General features: G+C 45.7%; 1 protein-coding gene across 5 annotated transcripts in view; it reads right to left on the reverse strand.

Annotated features, from left to right (window-relative positions):
* LOC109881876 (guanine nucleotide-binding protein G(o) subunit alpha) overlaps positions 1 to 13,937 on the reverse strand; it is a 43,762-nt gene extending 29,825 nt beyond the window's left edge. The window contains exons 1-6 of one of the 5 annotated variants that reach the window (XM_031813796.1): positions 13,860 to 13,920; positions 13,701 to 13,769; positions 13,417 to 13,561; positions 9,742 to 9,833; positions 8,838 to 8,930; positions 5,772 to 5,932 (exon numbers count right to left, since the gene is read on the reverse strand). In XM_031813796.1, the coding sequence (XP_031669656.1) occupies positions 5,772 to 5,932; positions 8,838 to 8,930; positions 9,742 to 9,833; positions 13,417 to 13,561; positions 13,701 to 13,739 (530 nt within the window). In that variant the 5' untranslated portion in view covers positions 13,740 to 13,769; positions 13,860 to 13,920. Of the gene's footprint in view, positions 1 to 5,771; positions 5,933 to 8,837; positions 8,931 to 9,741; positions 9,834 to 13,416; positions 13,562 to 13,700 lie in introns of all 5 variants that reach the window. The other 4 variants (XM_031813797.1, XM_031813795.1, XM_031813799.1 and 1 more) reach the window with 4 other exon arrangements.
* Positions 13,938 to 15,241: the final 1,304 nt, after the last annotated feature.

Here is a 15,241-nt window from a genome sequence, read left to right on the forward strand (position 1 = left end):
AGCCCCCTGATGCCACCTTACCCATACATAGCCCCCTAATGCCACCTTAGCCCTAATGCCACCTTACCCATACATATCCCCCTGACGCCTTCTTACCCATACATAGCCCCCTGATGCCACCTTACCCTCTAATGCCCTGATGCCACCTTACCCATACATAGCCCCCTGATGCCACCTTACCCATACATAGCCCCCTGATGCCACCTTACCCATACATAGCCCCCTGATGCCACCTTACCCATACATAGCCCCCTTGACTGCCACCTTACCCATACATAGCCCCCTGATGCCCTCCTTACCCATACATAGCCCCCTGATGCCACCTTACCCATACATAGCCCCCTGATGCCCTTACCCATACAAAAGCGCCTGATCCACTTACCTATAGCCCCCTGATGCCACCGTTACCCATACATAGCCCCCCTGATGCCACCTTATGCCCACCGTCCCATACATTAGCCCCCTGATGCCACCTTACCCATACATAGCCCCTGATGCCACCTTACCCATACATAGCCCCCTGATGCCACCTTACCCATACATAGCCCCTGGATGCCAACTTACCCAGTACATAGCCCCCTGATGCCACCTTACCCTACATAGCCCCCTGATGCACCTTACCCATACATAGCCCCCTGATGTGCACCTATACCCATACATAGCCCCCCTGATGCCACCTTACCCATACATAGCCCCCTGATGCCAACCTTACCATACATAGCCCCCTGATGCCACCTTACCCATACATAAGCCCCCTGATGCCACCTTACCCATACATAGCCCCCTGATGCCACCTTACCCATACATAGCCCCTGATGCCACCCTTACCCATACATAGCCCCCTGATGCCACCCTTACCCATACATAGCCCCCTGATGCCACCTTACCCATACATAGCCCCTTGATGCCACCTTACCCATACATAGCCACCATGAGCCACCTTAACCATACATAGCCCCCTGATGCCACCTTACCCATACATAGCCCCCTGATGCCACCTTACCCATACATAGCTCCCTGATGCCACCTTACCCTACATAGCTCCTGATGGCCACCTTACCCATACCATAGCCCTGATGCCACCTTACCCAGACATCTCCCACCTATGCCTTCTTACCCCATACATATCCCCCTGATGCCTTCTACCCAACATATCCCCTGATGCCTTCTTACCCATACATATCCCCCTGATGCCTTCTTACCCATACATATCCCCCTGATGCCTTCTTACCCATACATATCCCCCTGATGCCTTCTTACCCATACATAGCCCTCTAATGCCACCTTAGCCCCTCTAATGCATCCTTACCCATACATAGCCCCCTGACGCCACCTTACCCATACATAGCCCCCCTGACGCCACCTTACCCATACATAGCCCCCTGACGCCACCTTACCCATACATAGCCCCCTGACGCCACCTTACCCATACATAGCCCCCTGACGCCACCTTACCCATACATAGCCCCCTGACGCCACCTTACCCATACATAGCCCCCTGACGCCACCTTACCCATACATAGCCCCCTGACGCCACCTTACCCATACATAGCCCCCTGACGCCACCTTACCCATACATAGCCCCCTGACGCCACCTTACCCATACATATCCCCCTGATGCCTTCTTACCCATACATATCCCCCTGATGCCTTCTTACCCATACATAGCCCCTCTAATGCCTCCTTACCCATACATAGCCCTCTAATGCCACCTTAGCCCTCTAATGCATCCTTACCCATACATATCCCCCTGACGCCTTCTTACCCATACATAGCCCTCTAATGCCACCTTAGCCCCCTGACGCCACCTTACCCATACATAGCCCCCTGACGCCACCTTACCCATACATAGCCCCCTGACGCCACCTTACCCATACATAGCCCCCTGACGCCACCTTACCCATACATAGCCCCCTGACGCCACCTTACCCATACATAGCCCCCTGACGCCACCTTACCCATACATAGCCCCCTGACGCCACCTTACCCATACATAGCCCCCTGACGCCACCTTACCCATACATAGCCCCCTGACGCCACCTTACCCATACATAGCCCCCTGACGCCACCTTACCCATACATAGCCCCCTGACGCCACCTTACCCATACATAGCCCCCTGACGCCACCTTACCCATACATAGCCCCCTGACGCCACCTTACCCATACATAGCCCCCTGACGCCACCTTACCCATACATAGCCCCCTGACGCCACCTTACCCATACATAGCCCCCTGACGCCACCTTACCCATACATATCCCCCTGATGCCTTCTTACCCATACATATCCCCCTGATGCCTTCTTACCCATACATAGCCCTCTAATGCCTCCTTACCCATACATAGCCCTCTAATGCCACCTTAGCCCTCTAATGCATCCTTACCCATACATATCCCCCTGACGCCTTCTTACCCATAAATAGCCCTCTAATGCCACCTTAGCCCTCTAATGCATCCTTACCCATACATAGCCCCCTGACGCCACCTTACCCATACATAGCCCCGACGCCACCTTACCCATACATAGCCCCCTGACGCCACCTTACCCATACATAGCCCCCTGACGCCACCTTACCCATACATAGCCCCCTGACGCCACCTTACCCATACATAGCCCCCTGACGCCACCTTACCCATACATAGCCCCCTGACGCCACCTTACCCATACATAGCCCCCTGACGCCACCTTACCCATACATAGCCCCCTGACGCCACCTTACCCATACATAGCCCCCTGACGCCACCTTACCCATACATAGCCCCCTGACGCCACCTTACCCATACATAGCCCCCTGATGCCACCTTACCCATACATATCCCCCTGATGCCTTCTTACCCATACATATCCCCCTGATGCCTTCTTACCCATACATATCCCCCTGATGCCTTCTTACCCATACATATCCCCCCTGATGCCTTCTTACCCAACATAGCCCCTCTAATGCCTTTTACCCATACATAGCCCTCTAATGCCTTCTACCCATACATAGCCCTCTAATTGCCACCTTACCCATACATAGCCCTCTAATGCCACCTTTACCCATACATAGCCCTCTAATGCCACCTTACCCATACATAGCCCTCTAATGCCCACCTTAGCCCTCTAAATCATCCTTACCCATTACATAGCCCCCTGACGCACCTTACCCATACATAGCCCCCCTGACGTAACCTTACCCATACATAGCCCCGACGCCACCTTACCCATACATAAGCCCGACGCCACCTTACCCATACATAGCCCCTGACGCCACCTTACCCATACATAGCCCCCTGACGCCACCTTACCCATACATAGCCCCCTGACGCCACCTTACCCATACATAGCCCCCTGACGCCACCTTACCCATACATAGCCCCCTGACGCCACCTTACCCATACATAGCCCCCTGACGCCACCTTACCCATACATAGCCCCCTGACGCCACCTTACCCATACATAGCCCCCTGACGCCACCTTACCCATACATAGCCCCCTGACGCCACCTGACCCATACATAGCCCCCTGACGCCACCTTACCCATACATAGCCCCCTGACGCCACCTTACCCATACATAGCCCCCTGACGCCACCTTACCCATACATAGCCCCTGACGCCACCTTACCCATACATAGCCCCGACGCCACCTTACCCATACATAGCCCCCGACGCCACCTTACCCATACATAGCCCCCCGACGCCACCTTACCCATACATAGCCCCCCGACGCCACCTTACCCATACATAGCCCCCCGACGCCACCTTACCCATACATAGCCCCCCGACGCCACCTTACCCATACATAGCCCCCCGACGCCACCTACCCATACATAGCCCCCCGACGCCACCTTACCCATACATAGCCCCCCGACGCCACCTTACCCATACATAGCCCCCCGACGCCACCTTACCCATACATAGCCCCCCGACGCCACCTTACCCATACATAGCCCCCTGACGCCACCTTACCCATACATAGCCCCCTGACGCCACCTTACCCATACATAGCCCCCTGACGCCACCTTACCCATACATAGCCCCCTGACGCCACCTTACCCATACATAGCCCCCTGACGCCACCTTACCCATACATAGCCCCCTGACGCCACCTTACCCATACATAGCCCCCTGACGCCACCTTACCCATACATAGCCCCCTGACGCCACCTTACCCATACATAGCCCCCTGACGCCACCTTACCCATACATAGCCCCCTGACGCCACCTTACCCATACATAGCCCCCTGACGCCACCTTACCCATACATAGCCCCCTGACGCCACCTTACCCATACATAGCCCCCTGATGCCACTTACCCATACATATCCCCCTGATGCCTTCTTACCCATACATATCCCCCTGATGCCTTCTTACCCATACATATCCCCCTGATGCCTTCTTACCCATACATAGCCCTCTAATGCCTTCTTACCCATACATAGCCCTCTAATGCCACCTTACCCATACATAGCCCTCTAATGCCACCTTACCCATACATAGCCCTCTAATGCCACCTTACCCATACATAGCCCTCTAATGCCACCTTACCCATACATAGCCCTCTAATGCCACCTTAGCCATACATAGCCCTCTAAATCATCCTTACCCATACATAGCCCCCTAATGCCACCTTACCCATACATAGCCCCCTAATGCCAGCTCACCCATACATAGCCCTCTAATGCCACCTTACTGACAACTGCCCCCCAGGTGGTGGGTAAAGTAAAGCTGAATTGCTGTGAAGCAGAACACTTGGCCGCTGCTTAGTTCATAACGCAGACAGTCAGGAGTCTTTTAACCAAGTATCCCAATCACAACACGCCACTGTAAATAGTAGTATGTACATAATCCCCGGTTGTCATCCCCTCATTTGCTCACTAGACACACAAGCATTTCAAACTTAATTCCCATGTCTTTTTTTCCATGTCCTTTTTTAACCAACCACGTTTACAAAGACATGACAGGCATGACATTATAATGAAGGACCAATTAAAAATGTCAATTCAGCAAAATGTCAGGAGAATCATTTCCTATGACGGATGTATTTTCTGCTACAATCCCATTATGTGTATATCGACGAGGAAGTAAGCAAAGGCTTCCCTTGTAAGACCTGGGAGGATCCACACGGTCCAGTCAGTCTGAATGAGGTGGGACGGCGCAGATAGAACACGACACCAGTAGCACGATTCTTGATTTTCCATGGCAAAGAAGAAAAGCAGCCACGAGACAGACTATTAAACTCTTTGAGCCTTTAAGAACCTGCTTTATGTCATATGTCACGTTAAACGGGTGTCCTGACTCTGAGGTCATTAAAGATCCCATGGCACTTATCGTAAGAGTAGGGGTGTTAACCCCGGTGTCCTGGCTAAATTCCCAACCTGGCCCTCAAACCATCATGGTCACCTAATAATCCCTAGTTTACAATTGGCTCATTAATCCCCCTCCTCTCCCCTGTAACTATTCCCCAGGTCGTTGCTGTAAATGAGAACATGTTCTCAGTCAACTTACCTGGTAAAATAACAGATAAATAAAATAAATAAAAAATATGCTTTCTGCTATACCTTCAATTATAGGATGCGAGTGACGACAGTGAAAAAGACAACACTGCCCCTACCTCGCTCTCCAGAGGTTGATTAAAATATAAATTGATACCAAAACGCAGCATTTCTATCAACTTCCACTGTTTCATCATGAAATTCAGTGCGCTCCGTATGTTGTTTCCTTGTCATGATCATACTTCAGAGAACTGTGATACTGAGTACAGTGACAAAACTACATGTAAGGTACTCACTAGAGCGCTGAGTCGTTGAGTTGGAACTCGTAGCCCCTGGCAGCTGCAGCTCTCACACCCTGGTCGGCCCAGAGAGCACAGAAAGACAGGGCCACAAACGGCAGCAGCTCCCCGTCCTCCCCGAAACACTGGCCACAGGACAGCACAGAGCGGGCATGGGCCTGCATGGGGACAACAGGAAGAGGGCTTCATGATCACCGATACTCCAGGGCAGTGGTTCCCAAACTTTTTATAGTCCCGTACCCCTTCAAAACATTAATCTCCAGCTGCGTACACCCTCTAGCACCAGGGACAGCGCACCCTCAAATGTTGTTTTTGCCATCATTGTAAGCCTGCCCCCCACACACACAAAATGATACATTAAAACATAAGAATGAGTGGGAGTTGTCACAACCCGGCTCGTGGGAAGTGACAAACAGCTCTTATAGGACCAGGGCACAAATAATCAATAATTTTGCTCTTTATTTAACCATCTTACATATAAAACCTTATTTGTTCATCAAAAATGGTGAATAACTCACAGGTTAATGAGAAGGGTGTGCTTGAAAGGATGCACATACCTCTGCAATGTTGGGTTGTATTGGAGAGAGTCTCAGTCATAAATCATTTTCCACACACAGTTTGTGCCTGTATTTAGTGATCATGCTAGTGAGGGCCGAGAATCCACTCTCACATAGGTACATGGTTGCAAAGGGCATCAGTGACTTAACAGCGCGATTTGCCAAGGCAGGATACTCTGAGCGCAGCCCTATCCAGAAATCTGGCAGTGGCATGTGTTGTCCATCAATTTTCACAGAACTGCTTGTTGTAATTTCAATGAGGCTCTCTTGTTCAGTTTATCAGTAAGTGGACTGGAGGCAGGGCATGAAAGTTGTTTGTATCATCCGTATCGTGAAAGTACCTGCGTAATTATTCACCCAACTCACTCAGGTGCTTCGCTATATAACATTTGATAATGTCCGTAAGCTTGAGTTCATTTGCAAACACAAAAAAAATCATACAATGATGTTAAGGACCTGTGTGATGTCCTTGTTAATGCAGACAGAGAAGAGCTCCAACTTCTTAATCATAGCCTCAATTTTGTCCCGCACCTTGAATATAGTTGCGGAGAGTCCCTGTAATCCTAGATTCAGATCATTCAGGTGAGAAAAGACATCACCCAGATAGGCCAGTCATATGAGAAACTCTTCATCATGCAAGCGGTCAGACAAGTTAAAATTATGGTCAGTAAAGAAAACTAAGCTCGTCTCTCAATTTAAAAAACAAGCGTGTCAATACTTTGCCTCTTGATAACCAGCGCCCTTCTGTATGTTGTAAAAGCATTACATGGTCGCCGCCCATATCTTTGAATAGTGCAGAAAAATACACGAGAGTTCAGGGGCCTTGCTTTAACAAAATTAACCATTTTCACTGTAGTGTCCAAAACACCTTTCAAGCTGTCAGGCATTCCCTTGGCAGCAAGAGCCTCTCGGTTGATGCTGCGGTGTACCCAAGTGGCGTCGGGAGCAACTGCTTGCACGCGCGTTACCACTCCACTATGTCTCCCTGTCATGGCTTTTGTGCCATCAGTGCAGATGCCAACATGAGCAGCAGCTACATTTGGCTACATACGACCGTTAATGGAATTCCCGCAAGAGTGTAACGGTTAATGTGATTGGATGTTAATTATTTGACATTGTGTTGTTATTTCGCTGAACACTAGATGGTTTAATTTTATTTTTGGCAGTGAAACGAGGCTAATCAGGCGAGAGAAGTAAAAAAACTCACCCAAATGTATAGACTCCGTTGGAAAATATAAATCGACTGTTTGAAAATGTGAAAAAAAAAGTTTACAAAAATAAATAAATGTGAATCATATTTTTATTTGGCATACCCCCGACGGCATTGCTCCAGTTTGGGAATATGTTGAACATTTGCTGTCTCGGGTCTTGTTCATTAGGGAATGAAAGACATATGCTTTTTTTGTGTGTGTTTTGCTATGTAAAATGAGTGTTTCTTATTGGACTAGTCCAGGTAGTCCCTCTCGGTTTCAGTCTTTTCTTCCATTTGGTCCTAATGAACAACCCAACTAAATCATAATGACAGATGTAGATGACAAATGCCAGTCCCTGTGTCCACTTGTCGTTATTAGTGAGGTCAAGAAAGATGTGTGAGGCAAAGAGGCCTTTAAATTTCAATATATGGCTTGTGATAGTGTTAGGGACGTAGCTAGGAGAATACCAGAGCAAGGCTGACATCTAACGTGACATCTGAGCTCTACAGTTAGCTATGACCAGGCTATGACCAGGGGCAGAGATGTAGGTCTAAAACTGGGCTGACTAGTTACACTGTATGATCCTGTTAGGTCAGCATGTGTTAAATGGGGGTACAGAATGTGTTGCATCATTACCAGAGGGTGTGAATAGAGACCATATTTCATAATGTGTGCTGTATCTGTTTGATAGAAGACCACAAATGGTCTTCTGGCTAGTACCCTCTGCTAGTTGTGGTTTATGTATCTGTTTGATAGGAGACCACAAATGGTCTTCTGGCTAGTACCCTCTGCTAGTTGTGGTTTATGTATCTGTTTGATAGGAGACCACAAATGGTCTTCTGGCTAGTACCCTCTGCTAGTTGTGGTTTATGTATCTGTTTGATAGAAGACCACAAATGGTCTTCTGGCTAGTACCCTCTGCTAGTTGTGGTTTATGTATCTGTTTGATAGGAGACCACAAATGGTCTTCTGGCTAGTACCCTCTGCTAGTTGTGGTTTATGTATCTGTTTGATAGGAGACCACAAATGGTCTTCTGGCTAGTACCCTCTGCTAGTTGTGGTTTATGTATCTGTTTGATAGGAGACCACAAATGGTCTTCTGGCTAGTACCCTCTGCTAGTTGTGGTTTATGTATCTGTTTGATAGGAGACCACAAATGGTCTTCTGGCTAGTACCCTCTGCTAGTTGTGGTTTATGTATCGGTTGCCTGGAGTAACTACGTATTTTAAATTGTCAAATCAAAAGGTCCTAACAAGGTGGTCAGTCAGTATGACATGATGCTCCAAGACTAGCTACTAGCTCTTCTCCTTCACCTTGTTCTTCTTGTTGGCCAGATTAATCCTCAGCAGTCCCATGCCGCGCAGCACAAACTTCATGGAGGTCAGGAGGTTATCCAGCACTGCAGCCTGTGAAGGGAGGGAGTTTGAGTTTTATTTCGGTATACATGGCAGCCAAAATATGAAGTGTGAATACATCAAGTAAATCAATAAATGTTCACTAATCGAGAAAGTTCAGTAGTCTGATGGAATCACTCATGGAGGGCTCAGTTTAAATACTTTGGATAGTGAGCCAGAGAGGGAGGGAGAGAGAGGGGTGACTATTGAGCACTGGGACTGGGCTATTCTTCACAACACTGCAGATAGAACAAAAATAATGATTCCCTATTCTACCAGACAGATATTCATGCCTGTTCTATGTGAATGTAAAATGTTCAAACATCCACCTTTACAGACCCCTAGCCAAGGACTGTACACAGTAAAAAAAACATGGTTTGAACAGTATACAGCTACCATTAACCACACCTAAGCTCTTGTACCTCCATGGTCTGATTGGGAGGAGGTAGAATCACCTTTCCCAAACCCCAGCTCCCATACCATACATCCAGACGCAACAACTCCCTCCCTAATCTCCCAAGTGGAGTCACTATCAGCTACATCAGTGCCCTGTCCAGCCAAAACACTATTCGATTAAGCATCAGTAAGAGCATTTTCTTACAGAATGGAAGCACACAGTATTAACGGAGGGCAGTATGCATTGATCATGGTATCGTGACTGTTGAATACAGCCTTTTTAAGCCAACAACATAACAGGCTATGGACCTGTCTGGGTTCTTTAGAATAGTGAGAATGTAGTGTAACAAAGCCAAGAATCCCCTTTAAAGAAAAAAAACAGAGATTCTCAAATGTGTTGTGACAAGGAGGGTAGTGTACACAGCACCTTGAAGCTAATAAGCTCTGGCTTGGAGAAGCCATGACTGTGGATGATCTTCATCTGCTTGACCATGGTACTCTTACCACTCTCTGTAGCACCTGGAACAAAGTAGTCATCACATCAGTGCAATCTAATGGGAACTTAAATCACAAAACACATTAAATATATTCTGCAGTGACATGGTTGGCCATATTTGTGATTTGCAACCAACCTGGTCTCAGAGCATTTAGTATTTTTCTGTACATACATCCGAGACACCGCATTTAGTATGATATGTTGCGTTTCGTATGGTATGTATTCATTTGTGGATGCCTATCACCCATTTCGTATGATATGTTAAGAATGACAATTTCTATTACATGTTATGAATTCATAAAAAGCATGTAATATGTTAGGAATCTGCAAAACATTTGATATGTTATCAATTCCAGGTAGGTGGCTAAGGTTAGCTAGCTCGCTAACGTTAGAGTTAAGTTTAGGAATTAGGTTAAAGGGTTAGAGGAAGTGTTAGGGGAAGGGTTAGCTAGCTCGCTAACGTTATAGTTACGTTTAGGAATTAGGTTAAAGGGTTAGGGGAAGGGTTAGCTAGCTCGCTAACGTTAGAGTTACGTTTAGGAATTAGGTTAAAGGGTTAGGGGAAGGGTTAGCTAGCTCGCTAACGTTAGAGTTAAGTTTAGGAATTAGGGTTAAGGGAAGTGTTAGGGGAAGGGTTAGCTAACATGCTAGTTAGTTGCAAAGTATCAAGTAGTTCAAAAGTTGACAATTAGCTAAAATGCTAAAGTTGTACATGCTGAGATTCTAAATGATCTATCAACCGTTTGCATTATAAGGTTAGGGTTAAGTTTAGGAGTTAGGTTAAAGGGTTAAGGTTAGGCAAATGGGTAGCTAAAATGGTTAAGGTCAGGTCAGTGGTGGAAAAATACCCAACGTTCATACTTGAGTAAAAGTAAAGATAACTTAATAGAAAATGACTCAAATGACTCAAGAGTATTTGGTTTTAAATAGGCTTAATTATCAAAAAATAAATGTAATTGCTGTAACTATTTGGGTGACCTGGCCAAATTCACACTGTAGAAATATGAGTTATAGTTCTATTACTCTACTTGAACGCAAGTCTAAGAAGAGGTAGATCTGTTCTATGTGCGCAATTTCTTTTGCGTCTTCAAAAGATTATGGAAAATATATTTCACAAGGGTTTAGATGGTTGAATGATTCTCTACACTAGAGCAGCTTATTTTGTTACAAACTGAAATTAGGCAAACTACACAAATACAAAAAAACACAACAAAGTGTTGGTGCCATGTTTCATGAGCTGAAGTAAAAGATCCCAGAAATGTTCCATATACACAAAAAGCTTATTTCTATCGAATTTAGTACATCCCTGTTAATGAGCATGTCTCCTTTGCCAAGATAATCCATCCACCTGACAGATGTGGCATATCAAGAAGCTGATTAAACAGCATCATTACACAGGTTCCCCTTGTGCTGGGGACAATACAATGCCACAAAAAAAAAAAGGTGCAGTTTTGACACACAACAATGCCACAGATGTCACAAGTTGAGGGGAAAGGGGGGATATTTAGTCAGTTGTCCAACAATGTATTCAACTGAAATATGTCTTCCACATTTAACCCAACCACTCTGAATCAGAGAGGTGTGTGGGGCTGCCATAATCGTCAACGTCTTTGGCACCCAGGGAACAGTGGGTTAACTGCCTTGCTCAGGGGGAGAACGACAGATTTTTTACCTTGACAGCTTATGGACTCGATCCAGCAACCTTCCGGTTACTGGCCCAACGCTCTAACCACAAGCCATCCAATTGGGAGGGAGCGTGAAATTGGCATGCTGACTGCAGGAATGTCCACCAGAGCTGTTGCCAGAGAATGTAATGGTAATTTCTCTACCATAAGCCGCCTCCTACAATGTTTTAAGAGAATTTGGCAGTATGTCCACCTGGCCTCACAACTGCAGACCACGTGTAACCACGCCAGGCCAGGACTTCCACATCCAGCTTCTTCACCTGCGGGATCGTCTGAGACCAGCCACCCGGACAACTGATTAATTTGTAGGTTTGAACAATCTATGGATTTCTGCACTAACTGCCAGAAACTGTCTCAGGGAAGCTCAACAGCATGCTCATCGCCCTCACCGGGGTCTTGACCTGACTGCAGGTCAGCACCGTAACCTACTTCAGTGGGCAAATGCTCACCTTCGATGGCCACTGGCACAATGGAATTGTGTGCTTTTCACGGATGAATCACAGTTTCAACTGTACCGGGCAGATGGCAGACAGTGTGTATGGCGTTGTGTGGGTGAGCAGTTTGCAGTTGTCAACGTTGGGAACAGAGTGCCCCGGTGGTGGGATTATGGTATGGGCAGTCATAAGCTATGGACAACAAACCTGATTGCAATTTAATCGATGGCAATTTGAATGTGAAGAGATCCCGAGGCCCATTGTCATACCATTTGTCCGCTGCCATCACCTCATGTTTCAACATGATAATGCATGGCCCCATGTAGCAAGGATCTTTACACAATTTCTGGAAGCTGAAAATGACTCAGTTCTTCCATGGCCTGCATACTCACCAGAAATGTCACCCATTGAGCTTGTTTGTGATGCTCTGGATCAACAGCATGTTCATGTTTCCACCAATATTCAGCAACTTCGCACAGCCATTGAAGGGGAGTGGGACAACATTCCACAATCAACAGCCTGATCAACTCTAAGCACTGCATGATTATGTCTCACCACACTGTGTCGCACTGCATGAGGAAAATGATGATCACACCAGATACTGACTGGTTCTGATCCACACCCCTACCTTTCTTTAAGGTATCCGTGACCAATGGCTGCATATCTGTATTCCCAGTCATGTGAAATCCATAGATTAGGGCCTAATGAATTTATTTAAATTGACTGATTTCCTTATATGAACTGTAACTCAGTAAAATCTTTGAAATGGTTTCATATCACATTCATATTTTTGTTCAATGTATTAGAGTTTTAGCAACCAATGGCAGGGCTATTTCTGCAGTGTAACTAAGTATCAAAAGTATAAATAATTTTAAATTCCTCATATTAAGCAAACACAGCACCAACACTTATACATTTACAAATAAAGCATGTGTTTAGTGAGTCCACCAGATCAGAGGCAGGAGATGACCAGGGATGTTCTCTTGATATGCGTGTGAATTGGACACTTTTCTTGTCCTGCTAAACATTCGAAACGTAACGAGTACTTTTGGGTGTCAGGGAACATGTACGGGGTAAAAAGTACATTATTTCCTTTAGGAATGTAGTGGAGTAAAAGTAGTCAAAAATATAAATAGTAAAGTACAGATACCACAAACTAAAGCAGTAGGGCCTACTTTAAAGTATATTTTCTTAAGTACTTTACATAATTGGGAAGGGTTAGCTAACATGCTAAGTAGTTGCAAAGTAGATAAAAGTAGTTCAAAGGTAGCCTAAATTATAATTATCCACTGTGTTTCTAGAAATGTGTGTTATACCCACCCAACCAAACTCCTTTCAATTTGGCATTAAGTAACCATCTGTCTCAAGTAACCATACCAAAGATAACATATCATACTTACGGGTCTCGGATTTCCATACATAATAATACGAAATTGTGTGAGACACGGTTGTTGCAACACATACACCTCGCACGCACACAAACTTACCAAGTAGCAATATTTTGATCACGTTCACCTCAAGCTTGGCTTGTTCAAACAAATCTCGTTCTATATTAGAGCTTTGAATTTTCGCCCTTTTCTCATCCTCAGTAACGTCGGGTACGGGGTGAATGCAAATTGATCTCACGCACATCTAGGTTTGAAAAGTAAACTTTAGTCGAAGATACAGTATGTTCTATTAGAATGTCGCATAACGACTGTCCGGAGATGTTTGCTTGAAAAACAAATGAGGGGTACACGTTAACACAAACAAAAACAACATTTTGATATACCTGCAGAGGGGCTGGCAGAATATTGAAAAAGCGGAACATCTTTGCGGTAAAGTTTGCTACTAACTGGGGCTGAAAATTCAACACGCGATAAAGATAAATTAGGTAAACCTCAAGAACATTGAATATGTCCAATTAATTTCTATAGATTATACTAGTCACTGGTCAAATCTTGCCGCTAACAGATAACACCTGTGGATTATTAGTGGAGAAGACCCGTGCTCATATCATGAAGATACTAATCACGAGCGCGAGACTGAAGCAGAATTTAATTAAAGCCTACAAATACCTATTACAGTGTTCTATAACTAAGTTGATCGCTTTATTTAAACAAACACATGCATAGTGCTTTATAATACATTACGTGCTCTTGTAAACAAACACTATATAGCCTCAACATGGTTAAAACTAGAATGTTTACATCATAGATGGTCAGTCCTTGCATCCATAGCTGTCTATGATTTTGAGTGGTAACAGTTTTGTTATTGTTTTGTGCTGATTGCCACTGTAACGCCTCGATCACACGGATATAATGTTTGTGTTTTGGGACACCATAAGTACATTAATTTACAATGGAACTGTGTGTTTACCTTGGAGCATTGCGTTGCAGTGTGTTCTGTGTGGTGCATACATTGGATTTGTCGAACATATGCATCAAATTGTATGCGTAGACGGTTTGAAATGGTAGCAGGTGAATATAGAATTTTTGTTGGACACATCCAGATGATGCTGCGTACCATTTTTCGCAAAACGATGTAGGTGTGATCGAGGTGTAACAACGAATTACAGTAGGTGTGATCCAGGCGTAAAGGCAAACACTCTACGCAGTGTGCCAATAGAAACGGTGTAAATTGTAACCTGACTCATATAGCGAGGATCGCTACTCCAACCCCTCACATGTCCAGGCCCGTGAGCTCCGATGACCTCACAGCCGCCATCCCACTTCTGACACCAATGTAGCAGACATTGGTCTCAGACTGGCGTGAAACCCTATGCATTGCGTCAATAGGGTTAACTGAATTGGTGGGAATTGTAAAGTGGCTCATATAGCAGGATCGCTACAGTATAAGGTCTAATGTGTCTAAAAACTATATTGTCTGTGTTTCCAAACAAGTATGGCTATAATAATACATTATAGCCTTATAACTCATTATAGTTCATTATCAATAAAAACATCATACAGAGTTTATCACCACTTCTGAGTTATTCCCTTTCCCTTCCCCATTATAGATGCTTACACTGAGTGTACAAAACATTAGGAACACCTGCTCTTTCCATGACACACACTAACCAGGTGAATCCAGGTGAAAGCTATGATCCCTTATTGATGTCACTTGTTAAATCCACTTCAGTAAGTGTAGATGAAGTTGAGGAGACGGGTTAAAGAATGATTTGTATGCCTTGAGACAATGGAGACATGGATGGTGTATATGTGCCGTTCAGAAGGTGAATGGGCAAGACAAAATATTGAAGTGACTTGGAACGGGTATGGTAGTAGGTGCCAGGCACACCGGTTTGAGTGGGTCAAGAACTGCAATGCTGCT

The sequence above is a fragment of the Oncorhynchus kisutch genome, unplaced genomic scaffold (genome assembly GCF_002021735.2).
Source record: "Oncorhynchus kisutch isolate 150728-3 unplaced genomic scaffold, Okis_V2 Okis06b-Okis10b_hom, whole genome shotgun sequence".
NCBI lineage: Eukaryota > Metazoa > Chordata > Actinopteri > Salmoniformes > Salmonidae > Oncorhynchus > Oncorhynchus kisutch.